At 42.8% G+C, this 19,845-nt stretch overlaps 1 protein-coding gene across 6 annotated transcripts in view; it reads left to right on the forward strand.

The window, feature by feature from the left end:
* dock11 (dedicator of cytokinesis 11) overlaps window positions 1-19,845 on the forward strand; it is a 106,918-nt gene that overhangs the window by 13,544 nt on the left and 73,529 nt on the right. For 5 of the 6 annotated variants that reach the window (XM_031832272.1, XM_031832267.1, XM_031832269.1 and 2 more), the window contains exons 5-12: window positions 1,470-1,536; window positions 4,191-4,286; window positions 6,756-6,890; window positions 8,217-8,397; window positions 14,147-14,226; window positions 16,268-16,351; window positions 16,851-16,991; window positions 17,872-18,120. In XM_031832272.1, the coding sequence (XP_031688132.1) occupies window positions 1,470-1,536; window positions 4,191-4,286; window positions 6,756-6,890; window positions 8,217-8,397; window positions 14,147-14,226; window positions 16,268-16,351; window positions 16,851-16,991; window positions 17,872-18,120 (1,033 nt within the window). Of the gene's footprint in view, window positions 1-1,469; window positions 1,537-4,190; window positions 4,287-6,755; window positions 6,891-8,216; window positions 8,398-9,099; window positions 9,251-14,146; window positions 14,227-16,267; window positions 16,352-16,850; window positions 16,992-17,871; window positions 18,121-19,845 lie in introns of those variants that run through there. The other variant, XM_031832273.1, reaches the window with a different exon arrangement.

A 19,845-nucleotide genomic window follows, 5' to 3' on the forward strand; every position in this document is an offset into this window, starting at 1 on the left:
CAACCCTCCCGTCACACAACAACCCTCTCTCTCACACAACAACCCTCTCTCTCACACAACAACCCTCCCGTCACACAACAACCCTCTCTCTCACACAACAACCATCTCTCTCACACAACAACCATCTCTCTCACACAACAACCATCTCTCTCACACAACAACCATCTCTCTCACACAACAACCATCTCTCTCACACAACAACCATCTCTCTCACACAACAACCATCTCTCTCACACAACAACCATCTCTCTCACACAACAACCATCTCTCTCACACAACAACCATCTCTCTCACACAACAACCATCTCTCTCACACAACAACCATCTCTCTCACACAACAACCATCTCTCTCACACAACAACCATCTCTCTCACACAACAACCATCTCTCTCACACAACAACCCCCTCTACACAACAACCATCTCTCTCACACAACAACCATCTCTACACAACAACCCTCTCTCTCACATAACAACCCCCTCTACACAACAACCATCTCTCTCACACAACAACCCTCTCTCTCACACAACAACCCTCCCGTCACACAACAACCCTCTCTCTCACACAACAACCCTCTCTCTCACACAACAACCCTCCCGTCACACAACAACCCTCTCTCTCACACAACAACCATCTCTCTCACACAACAACCATCTCTCTCACACAACAACCATCTCTCTCACACAACAACCATCTCTCTCACACAACAACCATCTCTCTCACACAACAACCATCTCTCTCACACAACAACCATCTCTCTCACACAACAACCCTCTCTCTCACACAACAACCCTCCCGTCACACAACAACCCTCTCTACACAACAACCCTCTCTCTCACACAACAACCCTCTCTCTCACACAACAACCTTCTCTCACACAACAACCCTCTCTCACACAACAACCCCCCCCTCTCACACAACAACCCTCTCTACACAACAACCCTCTCTCTCACACAACAACCCTCCCTCTCACACAACAACCCTCTCTCTCACACAACAACCCTCTCTCTCACACAACAACCCTCTCTCTCACACAACAACCCTCTCTCTCACATAACAACCCTCTCTCTCACACAACAACCCTCTCTCTCACACAACAACCCTCTCTCTCACACAACAACCCTCTCTCTCACACAACAACCCTCCCTGTCACACAACAACCCTCTCTCTCACACAACAACCCTCCCTCTCACACAACAACCCTCTCTCTCACACAACAACCCTCTCTCTCACACAACAACCCTCTCTCTCACACAACAACCCTCTCTCTCACACAACAACCCTCTCTCTCACACAACAACCCCCGCTCTCTCACACAACAACCATCTCTCTCACACAACAACCATCTCTCTCACACAACAACCCTCTCTCTCACACAACAACCCCCGCTCTCACACAACAACCCTCTCTCTCACACAACAACCCTCTCTACACAACAACCCTCTCTGACACGACATGTGTTTTCACAGTAAAGGCCTGAAGATGGACAAGCTGCCGGCTCACGTGTTTGAGATCGATGAAGACGCAAAAGATGAGGTGAGTGGAATGTTAGGCCTGGGGGTGATGGACCTGTGTGTGTGTGTGCGTGTGTGCCTGTGTGCGCGCGTCTACGTACATGTGTGCGCGAGAGAGAGAGACATTGATTATCAGACGATGTTAAGTGGTCTGGTATGCTCAAGAGTATTTTGTGTGGCCAGTTCACTCACGTCCTCTAGGCCTTGTTGGCTTGGTGGTAGTCATATTTTTTAAAAACTTTTGACTTTGAGCATAACATCAACACATTGCTGCATCCCCCCCAAAGCATTTTAGAAAAGATGCTAACAATACAATACAATGCATCAAATAACAGTAATTCAATAGAGATACTGTAGCTTACATCCAGAAACCCTAACCGCCACTGTGCCACTGTGATGTGGTTTTGTGGCGGGAGAGCATTTGCAGCTGTACTCAGTAGGGTCTACAGCCACAGCCTGTTTCCAGATGTGTTTGTGCTATCTTGCCTACGCCTATGGTCATTGTCACATTAGGAGTAGGCAAGACAGCAGATCTGGGACCAGGCTACTGCAGCCAACCAGTACAGCCAGTAGCTGTCCTCATCACTCCTCTTTAGCAGTGAAACCAGAGCTCTACTTTTCTAAAAATAGTTCTCATCGACTCCCCCCTCCCTCATCAGCCTGGCCGGATGTGGATAAACTTCACATTAAAAAGGGTTGTAATTGAACGATTGAAGGAAAATAAACAGCTGCCAGACATATTGCTGAGAGCACAGAGCAGACAGCGGAGGCTATCAATGAATCACTACAGGGCTGCGGCTAGAATGGAACCGTATTCCCTATATAGTGCACTACCTTTGACCAGAACCCTATGGGTCTTGGGCCCAAATGTAGTGCACTATACAGGGAAATAGGCTGCCATTTTAAATACACCAAAGTACTAAAACGAGAGGGAGAAAGAGAGCAGAGCAGAGGCTATCTATCAATCCAGGCAGCACAAAAAGAGGCTTGCTAATGTTACATGACTTACAATGTCCTTTATTGCTACACCCCAGACATCTTGTCTCCGAGGGAGAGAGCAGTAATTAATAGTGTATCAAATCAAATAGTTTTGGCACATGCGCCGAATACAACAGGTGTAGTAGACCTTACAGTGAAAGCCCTTAACCAACAATGCAGTTTTAAGAAAAATAAGTGTTAAGAAAGTACTCAAATAAACTGAAGTAAAAACATAATAATAATGAAAATAAAGAAGAAAAACAAAAATAACAAGTAATTACGGAGCAGCTATATACAGGGGGCACCGGTACAGAGTCAATATGCGGGGGCATAGATTAGTTGAGGTAATTGAGGTAATACATGTAGGTAGAGGTAAACTGACTATGCATGGATAATAAACAGAGAGTAGCAGCAGCATACAAATGTGTGCATACAAATGTGCATACAAATGTGTGTGTATATGTGACATTTAGGTTTCATGGGTGGCACAAATTGGGATATGGGGGAGGATATATGGGTATATGCAAATTAAAACTGTAGTATAATATACTATTGTAATTACTGTAATGTTTTGTGGACTATAGTGTTTTTGGAGACATTATTGTAGTAATTACTGTAGGGTTTTTGCAGTCTGTAGCATACTGCAGTATTTACTATAGTATTCTACTGTATACTACAAAATGATATAGTAAGAATTACACATGGCAGAGGGATACTACAGTGTGTAGTATATTGTAACTACAGTTTACCACATAATTATATAGTAAGTACAGGAGTATTCTATAGTCAACTGGAGTATTTTTTCACGTGGGATTGATAGAGGATTGATAGAGTAGAGGGGTGGATAGTGGAATGAAGGGCGTTCTCAGAACGCCACTCAAAGCAAGGGAAGGGTGGGTGTGTTGAGGGAGGACCGAGGAGAGAGCTCAGCCAATTGGATTACAGGACAGAGCTAGAGAGAGGCGTACTTACGATCGGACGAGCGCAAAGGATAGTGCCACTTCTCAATTTGTTAACTGAGCTGTTTGTGTGTGTGTGTGTGTGTGTTTGTGTGTGTTTGTGTGTGTTTGTGTGTTTGTGTGTGTGTGTGTGTGTGTGTGTGTGTGTGTGTGTGTGTGTGTGTGTGTGTGTGTGTGTGTGTGTGTGTGTGTGTGTGTGTGTGTGATAGCTACAGTATGGCATTTCTCTGTATATCCCAACAACAGTAAAAGGATTAGGTATTCGATTGGGAAACATATTTACTGTGTGTGTAAGTGTCTCTCCTTTGATTGGCAATGTCCTTGTTATGGATATTAGTGTTGGGATAAATGGTCTCATGGAGATTTTCACTGCAAATTAGTTGAGTTGGTGAAGTGATGATTGTGGTTAAATGGGTTAAATGGACTTCCCATTCATGGGAAGCAGAGAAATTCTCTCCATATCTTTCTGTATGAATTATGTATGTCTCTGCACATTGTGTGTGTGTGTGTTAGACTCAGTGACAAAAGTTATTTTGTTTGTGAATGTGTGGTTATTATTTCTGTTTGTGTGATTGCATGGGTGTATGTTTGTCTGTGTATCTGTGCAAACATGTATCTGTGTGTTTGTCTGTGGGTGTGTGTGATGTGGGTTGATTAGCCTATTGATTGTATATCCTTACCCATTATCAATACTAACTCTCCTTCCTTTGTGTGTGTGTGTGTGTGTGTGTGTCACCAGGACTCGTCCTCTCTGTGCTCTCAGAGAGGGGGTATCATGAAGCAGGGCTGGCTGCAGAAAGCCAACATCAACAGCAGCCTGTCTGTCTCCATGAGGGTGAGTCAGAACAGCTCACCCACCATCCTTGTCTACTGACTATTCAGAAAGTACTCAGACCCCTTGACTTTTTCCCCGAAAATGTACGTTACAGTCTTATTCTTAAATTGATGATTTTTTAAATATTTTTTTTCCGACCCTTTGTTATGAGACTTGAAATTGAACTCAGGTGCATCCTGTTTCCATTGATCATCCTTGAGATGTTTCTACAACTTGATTGGAGTCCACCTATGGCGAATTCAATTGATTGGATATTTTTTATGATTTTTTAAAATGTAACCTTATTTAACCTATACAGGTGTTTGTCATTGAGATATAATCTATTTTTCAAGAGATACCTGGTGCAACAGCAGCAGGCAGCAGGGGGAACAAAGTTTCAGACAAAACGACTTATATACACTAACACAATAGAGCGCAAGAGCGCAAATACAGGATTGTGTCGAGGCACAGATCTGGGGAAGGGTACCAAAACTTTCCTGCAGCATTGAAGGACCACAAGAACAAAGTGGCCTCCATCATTCTTAAATTAAAGAAGTTTGGAACCACCCAGACTTCCTAGAGCTGGCCGCCCGGCCAAACTGAGCAATCGGTGGAGAGGGGCCTTGGTCATGGAGGTGACCAAGAACCTGATGGCCACTCTGACAGTGTTCCTCTGTGGAGATGGGAGAACCTTCCAGAAGGATAATCATCTCTGCAGCACTCCACCAATCAGTCCTTTATGGTAGAGTGGCCAGAAGACGGAAGCCACTCCTCAGTAAAAGTCACATGACAGCCCGCTTGGAGTTTGCCAAAAGGCACCTAAAGGACTCTCAGACCATGAGAAACAAGATTCTCTGGTCTGATGAAACCAAGACTGAACTCTTTGGCACCATCACTACGGTGAAGCATGGTGATGGTAGCATCATGCTGTGGGGATGTTTATCAGCGGCAGGGACTGGGAGACTAGTCAGGATCTAGAGAAAGATGAACAGAGCAAAGATCAGAGAGATCCTTCATGAAAACTTTCTCCAGAGTGACCTCAGACTGGGGCGAAGGTTCACCTTCCAACAGGACAACGACCCTAAGCACACAGCCAAGACAATGCAGGAGTGGCTTCGGGACAAGTTTCTGAATGTCCTTGAGTGGCCCAGCTAGAGCCCGGACTTGAACCCGATTGAACATCTCTGGAGAGACCTGAAAATTGCTGTGCAGCGTTCCTCCCCATCCAACCTGACAAAGCTTGAGAGGATTTGCAGAGAGGGATGGGAGAAACACCCCTAATACAGGTGTGCCAAGCTTGTAGCGTCATACCCAGGAAGACTCAAGGCTGTAATGGCTGCCAAAAATGCTGCAAAGGGTCTGAATACTTATGTGAATGTGATATTTTTTATTTAAAAAAATGTCTAAACACCTTTCTTGCTTTGTCATTATGGGGTATGGGGAAAACATTTTTTAAATCCATTTTAGAATAAGGCTGTAACGAAATAAAATGTGGGAAAAGTCAAGGGGTCTGAATTCTTTCCGAATGCACTGTAGATGTACAATAAATGACGTAGATCATGTACCACAAAAACACTGTGCAGGCGTTTGTTCAGCACTAACATACCTGATTAGGGCCCTATAAAATCAGTTATATATAAATATTCCGTTTTTCCATTTCGTTTTCCCAGGTTTCAGTTTTTTCCTATTTCTTTCAGGTTTTCACTCTCAAAATCATTAAAAAATATATAAAAACAACACAATTGGATGTTCTAAGTCCATATCAATGCTTAAATCACATCAGGAGTCCATTTGAGGACTTGGAAATATCAAGTACATTTATTTTGGGGTGGACATAACCTTTAATTCAGGTGTGCACCAGCAAGAGACGTGTTTGCTTAGCTCTGTTTCTGATTGTAGAGTTTGCTAATCACAAATCACCAAATAATCATAATATCATTATGCAGGTAGGTATAGGATACTTTGTCGTTAACATTTTCATTTCGATTTTTTGGGGGAAAGCCTTTCCATCTTCCATAAGACGGTTATCATTAGCATCATCGCTAACAAAGTGGTAGACAAACAAACACGCACACACAGACAGGGCCATTCCCGCGTTGCCTTTTCAGAAATAAATAAAGAAGGCAAATCAGAATCAGTGATGCTTCTTGTTCATGTCTTATGATAACCCGGGAGCTGTTTTATAATAATCCTGAGCTAATTAATTTTAGAATAAATTAAATGCAATTTTGAATATTGTTTTAATGTCTGGATTCTGTGATTCCTTCCGCGTTCTCCGCATCGCAGATTTGATAGGGTCTTACCTGACTCAGCTAATCAAAAAAAGTGTCTACAACTGTATTTGAATGCCACATCAATACATTTGATCACCAGCCTTATCTACCTTTGTACCCACACATCCACTAGACTGTACAGCAGATGAACACTTAGAAATAAATGCGCAGTGGCTATTGGATGATTTTGAATTGAAACCCTTCTTCTGATTATCAGGTGTTTAAAAGGAGGTATTTCTACCTGTCCCAGCTGCCAGACGGCTCCTACATCCTCAACTCCTACAAGGATGAGAAGAACTGCAAGGACACCAAAGGATCCATCTACCTGGACTCCTGTATAGACGTCATTCAGGTGACCTGGGCCCTTATACACAAAGAGTCTCTGAGTAGAAGTGCTGATCTAGGATCAGTCTGGTCTTTTAGATTACAATTCCTTAGATTACATGGACGGGGGAACTGATCTTAGATCAGCTACTTTTGAGATGCTCATTGAATACGGTCCCTTAATTTCACCTTGACTTGGAAATCATTGACGTCGTGTGGTTGTTGTGAATAATACAGTACGGTATATCTTTGTATATGGTTAATGTTTGTTCCTAATGTGTCCTGGGAATAGATTGACCATTTGCTTACAGAGGCACACCATCCGCTCTGGGCTTTATGGAGACAGACAAATCTAAATATATTGTCTTGTCTGTCCTAGACGCTAGACTTTCCTCCTGCCAGCCATGGAGGGAAGTCTGTGATAATCAAATAGATCATTCTATGTTAATACAATTAATAGGTAATAATTCTCTGGAGGCAGAAATGGCAGCAGGACACTCAGAATTAGGCTTTTAACACAACAGCCCACTGGGAAAAAACTGGTTGAATCATCGTTGTTTCCATGTAATTTCAACAAAGAATTCAATGTGATGACGTTGGATCGACTTGGAAAATGGATTGGATTTGCAAAAGTCATCAACGGAATTTAGTCTTTTTTTCACCCAACTTTGAACCTAAATCCAATATGGTGACATTTTTTGTTGATTTCACATTGAATTCACGTTAGTTGGCAACTTTCAATTGTAAACCAAACTACACGTTGAAATGACGTCTGTGCCCAGTGGGATTAGTTGCTAATAAAGATTTAGGCCTAAATCGGCACCTAGCAGCATTTTAACCAAAGGCTGTTATACTAGCTGTCCAGTCTGTTTTATAAATGTGCAATAGTCATAAAACACAATATAGGGAATTGGCAACTCGTTCTCATTCTGAGAAATAAGGTATTGATTGAACAAAGTAGACAGGCTAGCATGCTGTTCAAACAGTTGGAGACAGACAGAAGGCTGTGTTCATAACAATTCTACTGTTCTGCCTCGTTATCTAGCTAGCAATTAGATCCAAGTTGGCTAAACTTGAAATGTAAATATTAGCTGTCTACTCACCAGCACGTTTGAGCATTGAGCCGAGTGTTATTAGGTTATATGCTGATCCAACCAGATGTGCTCTCTTTCTCTCCTCCCCAGCGCCCTAAGATGCGCTTTAACAGCTTTGAGCTTTGAGCCACAATGACTAAATGACTCCAACCGAACGTCTATATTTTCACCCCAGGTGCCCTAAGATTGGTTGGAACTACTTTAAGATTATGTTACTAAATGACTCAAACCAACCCTCTGCTCCCTGTCCCCCCCTCCAGTGTCCTAAGATGCGCCGTAACGGCTTTGAGCTGAAGATGCAGGAGCGCTACAGCCACCTCCTTTCTGCGGACAGCGAGGCGGAGATGGAGGAGTGGGTGGTCACCCTGAAACAGGCCCTGCAGAGCAGCACTGAGGGAGGAGACAGGAGGAACGGAGGAGACGGCCTAGACTGTGCCCTGGGTGAGGATGGACTGGACACACAAACACACACACACACATTGTATGCCGTACTCTCCTAGACCTGCAGTTCAACATCTTACAGTTTTTTACAACCACTTTGGCACTCATTTCAGAACCTTGTGGTCATTTTTCAAAACTCTAGACGCACAACTCAAAACGGTCATCACTTGTAACACAGGCTGTCCAATGTTCAAAACATTGCATTGTGCATTCATATCTTTAAAGGAACCTTGCACTTTCAGAATCATTGGTTCAAATAACTAGTTTATCATGAAATACCATAGGAACATTCATTTAGATCACCCACACACAAGATACTGTGTAGTTGTTCGCACAATCATTAAATATTGTAGTACAAAATTGTTTCATGATGATGCTACACATAAATACATCACTGTAAAAAGGACCAGTAGAGAGAATACTACAGACACAGTGGAATCATTGAACAAAATCTGAAATGTATTGATGAAATACAATAAAATCACAACATAGGTTTCTTTGATTCAAAGCAAAAATAATCAGCTACAAAAAAGAAAAAAACTACAGTAAAACGTCAATTGCAGTATTCCTCACCTGGTTTACTGTAAAAAGCAAACCAAAGGATTGATTACTGTACTTCTATATTTCCCTCAACCCTGTCTTGTGGATTTGGCCACAGGTTCTCAGCCACATCACAATGGATGTTTTCATTAGCCAAACATCTTGGGAAGAATCTTCGGGCATGGCGAATCATTGCATGCGTCATCCATGGCCTGGAGAAGCGTGGCTTGTTCGAGAAGGCGCCTATCATATTCCTTCCACCTCCATGTGGAGAAAAAATCCTCAATCGTGCTAAGGAAAGGAGAGTATGGGGGTAAGTACAGGGTGGTAAATTGTGGATGGGCCTGAAACCATGCTTGCACCATTTGAGCATGGTGGAACCTGACATTATCCCACACAATGACATAGGTCACGCCATCAGCTCTACAGACCTGATTTAGCTCATCAAGGAAGGTTACAAGGAGAGCTGCATTATATGATCAAATACGAGGTCTGCGTACCACCACACCATCTTCCAATATAGCCGGACATGGTGATGTTGTCCAGGTCCTTGGATGGTTGCCCGTTGGCCAATGAAATTCCGACCTCTCCTCCTTGTTTTGGCCAGGTTGAAGCCTGCCTCATCCAAAAAGAGGAATTTGTGATGGTTTTCGTCAGCATCCAGCTCCATCACCTTCTAAAAAGACGTCTTGGAAAGATAATTACTGATTACAATGATGTAGAATGTTGGGGGGATTTTTTCACAACAGCCATCTTGAAACTGAACATACCTGAACATACTCAGTCCTCAGTTGCTTCACTCTGTCTGCATTTCTTTCTAAAGTCACACGGTATAGCTGTTTTAGAGACCCCTGGTGCCATTTCAGCATGCATGCAATAGCCTGCAAACTTATGGCTTCCACATTGTTCAACATGTCGTCATTGTCCAAGATGTACTGCCGAATTTCTGTAAGGCGAATATAATTTCTGGCCTGAACCAAATTGACCACACCCCGCTCTTGTTGGTCTGTCAGAATTTTGCCTCTGCCTCCCATATTTGACCTAGTCTCAATTCTGCAGGGAAAATTACACTAAGAACACATTTAGTCACATCACCTACAACGTGGTACATGTTGGCATGCAGTATACAGTGGTTGCCCCACTAAAGGTTTTGCGATAATGCTGCTGTAATTTAGTACGGTACCCTACGTCACCACTTCATTGCTCCAGACCAGCGCAAGGGGGAGTTAGAGCACTGTTTATGCTTTTGGGTCCTACTGTGTCTCTAACTGACAATGAATGGGCGACATAAACCTAAATAGAAACTGATAATTGTGCACGACTTCAGTATTACTTACTAAAACTGTTGTTACACTAAGGTTTTTATTACTTATTTTGTTAGGATTATTTTGTAATGTAGCCCACTCCCGACCGGTCCTGTTGTACAGCGCTTGTGTGGCTGAACAGTCGTAAGACACTGCATAGCAGTGCAAGCTGTGTTGCTACAGATGCTGGTTCAATACCTGTGCCGGGCTTCGACTGGGCAACCCATGAGATGACTGTAGGTTTTTGGTTTCTCTCCCTCTAGAAACAGAAATAAATTATTCTAAATAACAAACTGGCTTTATTTACAAATTAGTAACAATGTCTCACCCCATGTTCAAGAATGGCCTTTTTCTTGCTCATTTTACATTATTTGAAAACAAAATTATCTCCAAAATATTGTTATTTTTTAAACAAAGCAATTATTTTTTATTATTATTATTAATTTAGAATTATTATTATTAATTTAGAAATTCTCACTGATATATTATTAACCCTGTTATTAGCAGGACAATATATACAGTTCTCCAGCTGTATCCACTGAAAGCGCGTGAGGTTCAAGGCACGAGGGCAGGGGGCACGGAACGGACCTAGCCCATGGGGAAGGGAGGAGGAGGAAGGGGGGCACTGTGCTACCCCACCGGGTAGAACAAAGCAACACTTCTAGGGGCATTGCACTAATAATGGTGCTGACTAGGCAAACGTTGCCCGCACGACACAGGGATTCTTAAGCTAAATAGTCCTGTACTGTAGCCTACTCCCGACCGTCACGTTGTACAGCGCCATATTTTCCGTTCCATCCTAATGGAAACCCAGAGTGTTTTTAGTTTTTCTTGGAATAGAAACACCATAATATTAAGCTAATTAATTAAGCAAAATGTCTTAAAATCAGTCCTATATACCTTGTTCTTACAAAAAAGGTTTGAAATTCTCTAGGACAGCCACTTTTGAAGGTTATCAAATGCTTCTCAAAGATGACCTCTGGTGGTCAAACTAGCACTAACTAGCATTAATGGTACCAGTGGTTGGCACTTAAATAACGTGCCATAGAATTCTGCGACACCACGCAAGCTGTGCTGCAGTACGCTGCAACTTATAAATAACGAACCACTGTACAGTAATTTGACAATTGAGAGTAGCCTAATGTTTAGTGCATGCTGAAGACTTACCGGTTCTCATTGCGGAAAGTTCTGATGATTGAGGTCACGGTTGATTTTCTGCTGCCGCTGTCTTGGTCCGTGGCCTTGTTCTCTAGCACGTTCCCCCACATCTCTCAAATGAGGCCCACGACCACCTCTCAGAAGGGGTGCTTGTCCCCTGCCATTCCTTTGACCACCACGTCTTCCTCGTCTTCCTCCTCCCACTGCTTGACCTCTTGTGACCTGGATCACCTGCCAGCTCCAATGTTATCACTATGTTGTTGTAGGTGGATACCACTCATTTCACTATATACTCGTACCACAATGTGAAATCAATCATCAGCAATGAGTTGGCAGTATTGGAAAATACATTTCAAGGGCCTGCATACATACACTCACCGACCACTTTATTAGGTACACCTGCATGTTAACGCAAATAGTCTGCTCCTTCGAACAGCGAATCATCTGGATGTCTGCAACTCAATATATAGAGTATATATAGTAGAGAGCTTTAGTTGTTGTTCGACCAAACATTAGAAAGGGTAAAATGCGTAATCTAAGCAACTTTGACCGTGGTATGATTGTTGGTGCCACACATGGTGGTTCCAGTATCTCAGAAACAGCTGCCCTGACTACAGTCTCTACAGTTTACAGAGAATGGTGTGATAAAAAAAACACATTCAGTGAGTGGCAGTTCTGTGGGCAAAAACACCTTCTTAATGAGAGAGGTCAGAGGAGAATGTCCAGACTTATTCAAGCTAACAGAAAGGCCGCAAATGCTCAAATAACAGCCGTTTAAAACAGTGGTGTGCAGAAGGGCATCTCTTAACGTACAACACCGTGAATAATTCAGGCTGTTGTGTAGACAAATGGGAGTCCTACCCGGTACCAGATAGGTGTACCTAATAAAGTGGCCGGTGAGTGTACAGTAATGTCAAACCTGAAAACATGGTCTGGAAAAGTGGTACGTGGGACCATAGAAACAGTGTCTGATAAAGAATGAGGATGAAATATTTATTCCATAGATAATGTAGTCCAATTGGTTCATGTTCCACGGTAATTGGTGTCAATGGATCTCGTTATCCTGAAACTTTCATGATCTAAACATGGAATATTGTTCATCAGTTGCCATAAAACGAAAACAGTTACTTATCATTTTGAGCAGTTGTATCAATTGATAGTTAGATCAGTGTAATGAAATGAATAGACAGTCATCTCAGATGTAATGTGTGAATTGAATTTTGAAATGGTAGTACTTTGAGGTTAAGTTGTGTCATTTTGAACAGGTGATTTTAGCTTTATGTGTATTGTATCCAAGCAATTGGAAGAAGTGTTAGAGTTTTGAAAAATTTGCATTTTGATCATCGGTTGTGCGTATTGTGTCTATAGAGTTTTGAAAAGTGACATGAAGGTTCTGAAATTAGTGCCAAAGTGATTGTAAAAAACTGTATTTAGCTAATCCACTCCTGCCATTTTTTCCAAAGAAAAGTTGCACCTGTCTTTCAACACAGTCTTCTCCTCTAGGGGGTTCAATTACCTTCCCGTAACCTGTAAACGCACACTGAAAAGACTAAATTGTCAATTACAGGATGATACACAACAGTTGGTCAGCAAGGCAGCATTGTATTGCTAGTTTTCACCGGTCATTTTATCTGCCTCTAGAATTTAGTTCCCATTTCAAACTTCACTGGAATCGGTCACGAGTGTCTTTGCATGCATACGTGTCTGTCTATGCGTTTTTCACACGTGTGTGTGTCTGCATGTTTGCCTGTGTGTACAGCCTCCGAGCAATTGACAGTTGGGGACATTCATTTTCTCATAAGGGCAGACCCTCTCTACTCAAATGTCCCTCTAAAAACAAGTACAGTAAGTTCTCATATGCCTCTGAGATTCTGAGAGATTTGGCTAATATAGCAGAAAGCTGTGGGAGTCAGTTAGCCTGGCTGGTCGCCAGTTCCCCCTGCAGCACACTGAATGGAGTCAGACACGCAGCAGATTTGGTAGGAAAAGCTCATTGGGACATCACTCAACATGAAAGGTGAAGAGTGTAAAATGAAGTACAATCAGTGGTGTAAAAATACTTTTAAGTACTACTTAAGTAGTTTTTGGGGGGTATCTGTCCTTTACTATTTATATTTTTTGACAACTTTTACTTTTACTCCACTACATCCCTAAAGAAAATAATGTACATTTTACTCCTTACATTTTCCCTGACACCCAAATGTACTCCTTACATTTTGAATGCTTAGCAGGACAGGAGAATTGTCTAATTCAAGCACTTATCAAAATAACATCCCTGGTCATCCTTACTGCCTCTGATCTGGCAGATTCACTGCCACTCACAGACTCACAAATGCTTTGTATGTAAATTATGTGTGAGTGTTGAACTGTGACCCTGGCTATCCCTAAATTAAAATAACAAATGATTTATACTTTTACTTTTGATACTTAAGTGCATTTAAAACCAAATACTTTTGGACTTTTCCTCAAGTAGTATTTTACTGGGTGACTTTTACTTTTACTTGAGTCGTTTTCTTTCAATGTATCTTTACTTTTACTCAAGTATGAAAATTGGGGTACTTTTTTCCACCACTGAGTAGAATCATCCAGTAGCTTTGTGCAGGTCAACATCCAAGTACACAAGTCTAGGAGGATCAGATATCAAGGAAAAGGTGCTCTAATATCAGATGTCGTTATACTCATTCCAATCATACATGAGGCTCTATGGTCAGTACTCTTTTTGACTGACTCCTCTCTCGTCCAATCAGATGAGGACAGCAGCAGCCAGGGGAAAGGAGAGAGCCTATTGGAGAGTCTGGGGAGGAGCCTTCACCCTGAACTCAACAAGGTAATGCTGTTACATGCTGACCACACCACATGCAGAATGCACTGCAAGTCCTTCCTCTCCCATCTCCTCATTGGTTTTTAGAAGCATATACCCACGTGCTATCTTCTCATTGGTTTTTAGGAACATGTGCCCACGTGGGTGATTGAAAAATGAACTGAGGTCAGTTGTGGTAATGCACCTTATTATGAAAGTTAGTTGCCAATCGCCATATAAAGTTCAAAGAAGAAAAAGAAGCATGGAAGCAGGAGAGATGACTAGAAACGATTCGGTTGACTGTTTTATGTGTGGATTAATTGTCGGAGTAGAGGACCTTGTGCATTTCAGGTCAAATAACAACTCAATATTTATATCCCAGTACAAATTAGCTAGCAACAGCAAGCTAGCTAGCTAAATAGGACAAATTAGCTAGCAACAGCAAGCTAGCTAGCTAAATAGGAGAATTAGCTAGCAACTGCAAGCTAGCTAGCTAAATTGCCATAAATGTTTAATGCTTTTCGACCTGTCCCCAAATTAATAGAATTGGTTCAGAGTTTGTTTTGATATTTCAACCTGCGTGTCGTGATCATGTTTGGTGTGGGGGGACAAAATCAATTTGCCCACGATGGCACACGCGGTTTGGGCGTGGTGTCACTCAACTCCAGCCACTTTAATAATGGGAATTGATGGGAATTGATGTAAAATATATCACTAGCCACTTTAAACAATGCTACTTAATATAATGTTTACATACCCTACATTATTCATCTCATATGTATACGTATATACTGTACTCTATATCATCTACTGCATCTTTATGTAATACATGTATCACTAGCCACTTTAACTATGCCACTTTGTTTACATACTCATCTCATATGTATATACTGTACTCGATACCATCTACTGCATCTTGCCTATGCCGCTCTGTACCATCACTCATTCATATATCTTTATGTACATATTCTTTATCCCTTTACACTTGTGTGTATAAGGTAGTAGTTTTGGAATTGTTAGTTAGATTACTCGTTGGTTATTACTGCATTGTCGGAACTAGAAGCACAAGCATTTCGCTACACTCTCATTAACATCTGCTAACCATGTGTATGTGACAAATACATTTGATTTGATTTTGATTTGATTATCAACATCAATCACACACTGCAGAGGAACCCATAAAATAGGCCTACTGTTCATTTAAAAAATGTTTTACTAAGCATCTGATACATAATGTAGCCGTCTGTGTGGTCCACTCTTAGGCGTAGTGTGTGTACCCCGTTGCTGATTGATTCAGCCTGGTGGATGTTGGCAGTACGTTTTAGTCTGACTTGCTCTCTTCACCTCTGGCCTCATTAGCAGCCGTGCTTTATTCTAGCAGTGTGGATATTCCTCACACACACATGGTAGTGATCCTAGCCACATGGTGGAGAGGTTTTAATAGGGTCATTCAGACAGAGCGTATCCTGTTTCGATCGGAGAGAAAGGAACGTTTTATTCAAAAAAGGGTTCTTCGGGTGTCGCCATAAGAGAACCCTTTTGGGTTCCAAGTAGAACCCTTTTTGGTTCCAGGTATAACCATGTTGGGTTCCATGTAGGAGGGTTCTCCTATGGACGACAGCTGAAGAACTCTTTTTAGGTTCTAGCAGATAGATTATTGATAAGCAATGTGTTTCTAGTCAGTTAGAGAAACAAAATGCCTGTGGCCCTATTGGCACCCTATTCCCTATATTATGCACTACTTTTGCCCAGAGCCCTATGGGCCCATGGCAAAAGTAGTGCACGTTAGAGGGAACAGGTTGCCATTTGGAGTGAAGATGATGCTTATCCCATAGAGACCACCTCAACTGCTTGAATGTGCCTATAAACCCAGAACAGCACAAGGAAAACAAAGAGAGCTGTCTGGTCTGAGATGTCCCAGCGCTCCTCTTCCTGGTTAACTCTTCTGTCTCTCTCTGGAGATGGATGGATGGATTGGATTGGATGGTGTGAGAGGAGAGAGGGAGGATGGAGATCTCACTGTGACCTGAGGCTGTTCTTTGTCTGTTTTTCTCCTTTCTCTCTGCAGTATGCCAGGGAAACAGACCAGCTCAATAAAATGAACAGGAACGAGGGGAGACAAAAGCTTTTCTCCCTGGACCCTGAAACACAGGTTAGAACCGTCTGTCTTTTACTCTATTCATCCCCAATATGTTTGTTAATGTTGTTTAAGTCTATTAGATCAGGCTTGTAGTATGCAGTGTATAGGTGTATCGATGCATAATATACCCTGTCTGTCTGGGCAGTCCCAGGGCCTGCTGGCTCAACTGGCATCGAGTGAACCTCTCAGTTAGAGAATGTCTGTGTTTGCATATTGTATGTTTCCATGGGGATGGATGCCAGAAGCTAACCACTGTTCCCTCCTCTCTCCTTCATCTTTCTTCCTGACCCCTCTCCTCCCTCCTTACTTCCTCCTCCTCCTTCCTCCCCTTCTTCCTCTCCCACCTCTCTCCTCCACTCTCCTTTCCCCCTCTCCCTCCTTCCCCTCTCCATCTTTTTCCCTCCCTCCTCTCCTCACCCATCCCTCCCACCTCCTCCTCTCCTCCCACCTCTTTCCCATCCTCCTCTCCTCCTCCCTCCCCCACGTCTCCTCTCACCCCTCCTCTCTCCAGAGGTTGGACTTCTCGGGTATAGAGCCTGATGTGAAGCCGTTTGAGGAGCGTTTTGGCCGGCGCATCGCCGTCAGCTGCCATGACCTCACCTTCAGCCTGCAGGGCTGTGCCAACGAGAGGGGGGACGGGGTCCTCACCAATGTAAGCTCACACACACCCTATCCTCCTGCTCCAACGTAGGTCCTATAGGGGTAGCGTACAACAGGGCACAACAGATCCAAAAACGACATCAGAATTCGGGTTTAAGTTGTATATTCAACTTATTTTCAGATCACTTTTTGATCTTTTAAGTATAAAGAATTATGGTTAGAAATTCCGGGAGTTATGTTTTTTCCTAAAATATTGGACGATAGCAGCTTAACTTGTATTTCAACAACAACAAATTACAAAACCATTTATCCTTTCTAGTTATCAATGGCTAAAGAAACAACGATTAGAACCATCTGAACAAATTGTTCAATAGAAATGGAAAAATTGGTCAAACATGGTTAAAAATATCTTTCATTGTGTTTATATTGCACGTTTGAAATACCTCAAGATAGATGCCTACATTGCTGTATAGAGACCTAAATCATTATCCAGATTCCCTGATGAAGGAAGTTAGCTTCCTGATTGGAGTGTGAGACGAATGCAGAGCCTCTTTGGCATGAGCCAGCAGTATAGAGCACACTACTGAGTCCTCCCTCTCTCCCTCCTTCAGAGTGGATTATAGTAGACATAAAACACTGTGATAAATAACTACATTCCCACTAGAACATTTATAGGGTCTGGGGAGGGGAATAAGGGAGGTTGGCCCGAGATTTATATGGAGGGACGTCGTTGCACTCAAACTCACATAGGCGTTATGGTTCCTGGAAGGAGTGGGGTTGCCATCATTCAAGCTAATATGCTTATGTCTACAGTGGAAATACACTCGTATACACACACACACTCGTATACATACACACACGCACACTCTCTCTTTTGTTCGTACCTCGTAAACATGCACATACGCACGCTCTCTCTTCTCTCTGTTATCCAGGTGGAGCCGTTCTTCATCAGCTTGGCCCTGTTTGACGTGTCTAAGAGCTGTAAGATCTCTTCGGACTTCCACGTGGACCTCAATCCTCCCTGTGTACGAGAGATGCTGACTGACACCTCTCCACTCTCCCCTACATCAGAGGGAGGAGGAGGAGGGGTGAATGGAGGAGTGAACGGGGATGCAGGGAAAGGGAATGGTCTTCCCGTTCTACAAAGGGTGTCTGAGTCTCTGCTGCAATACCCCACTCAGGTTGGACCATAGTGACCTTAACTGACCTATATAATATATTCTGTGTGTTCTGTGTGACTAAATCGTGCTTGTGTATCTGTAGAAATGATGGTGGCATCACAGAATCCTAAGATTACAAACTAAGTCTCTCCCTTATTTGACATGATTACTTAAGATGATCAGTTGGTTAGGACAGGGATGTGAAGATGGCTTGAGTTTTGTTTGTAAATGCGTTGTTGTTTGTTTCTGATGAACCCCACGAACCGGTCAGTAGGCATTAGACACCCAGAGATGAGCCACTCCCGTCGGGGATCGAAGGCGTTGCCGTCAGCGGTACTGCGCAGCCGTGGCTGTCCTCTCATCTTACACCCTAGTCGATGCGGTGTCACAATACTGCACATCCATGCATTTACCCACAATGCAGCGTGTGTGTGTGAGAGAGCACTTGACTGATACTCCTGATTTCAATGGACTACCTCTGGTGTCTGGGGGACTCTGCTGGCGCTACTATGAACCAGGGCATAGTCCGAATGATAGTTGATTTTCCCTCTTTATTCAAAGCTGGTTGAGATTCAGGCTGATGCTACACTGTTTACTGTGCCTGTTGTCCGCGTGGTCGTAAAACACACGACATAACTCCACCATCCAGTGCTACAGCTAGTACTGCCATGAAACGCGGTAGGATTTTGACCAGAGGATTTTCGTGTTAATAATCTGTTGAATATCTCCTTAAGCTTAACTCCTCATTATACAGTAATTGGGTAAACGAGAACAGAAGCTATGAGATATGTTCGCTTTAATCTATATGTAATGTACACGTGTATATAGCTAGTATTGCTATTTCAAAGGCTAACTGCAATATCAAAGTTGCCCGACTCTCACTTGTTTTGCTAAAGTTTGAAGCCAGTCGACTTGAAAAGAACAGTCCAGTTTCAGCATGATGGTGAGTGTTTCTCTTGGGTGCTAGCTGTGCGTGCAGTGTTAACTCCTGCAGCCGGTGTGATGCCCCAACACACCCGCGCACGCACACACAAACTGCTGCTGGTCCCATTTACAGTTACAGGATGGCCTCAGTAGCGCTGGTACCCAGCAGTAAATGACAGTACGTGTGTTTCCCCTATATTTATTTAGCAGTGGTGCACCGTGACACACTTTTAAGATCAAAGTGAGGCGATACAACATCAGATCGTCCCGGAGAAACCTCTAAGGTAGTTAGCCAGCTAGCTTGTAATCCTGGATGTGTAGCCAACTTCATTAGACGTATGGCCCGGCCAGTGTGAACTTAAACGACTAAAATCAGACATAAAGTATGTAGAAAACAAGAATGGATAAATATATTTTTTGAACAAGATCATCTTTGAGAACTAACAATCACCCCAAAATAAAAGACGGTCAGGGAGAATCTAAAATTCAAATAATGTCATGACATGAGGCCCGCGTTGATGTTGTTATAATGCTTGAGTCACTCAGATAGCATAAGAACACGGCAAACGCCATGGAGAAATGTGTATGATTAGCTTTAAAACTGCACAATTTCTCTCGGCCCCGTTGCAAAATGTGTAGAATTGCAGGAAACTAGCTTTAAAACCGTTAACATTTTCTCGCCGCCCAACGGCAAAACTTTAAAACAGGGAAATGTTTTCTCTGTGGGTAAGAGGAAGGTTTTTAAAATGTTCAGTTGTCGACAGCGCCATTCCCCACTGCCTACCGTGCTGCGCCTCCCATCCCCAGACAACATGGAAAGAT

This window comes from Oncorhynchus kisutch, linkage group LG9, assembly GCF_002021735.2.
Source record: "Oncorhynchus kisutch isolate 150728-3 linkage group LG9, Okis_V2, whole genome shotgun sequence".
NCBI classification, from domain to species: domain Eukaryota; kingdom Metazoa; phylum Chordata; class Actinopteri; order Salmoniformes; family Salmonidae; genus Oncorhynchus; species Oncorhynchus kisutch.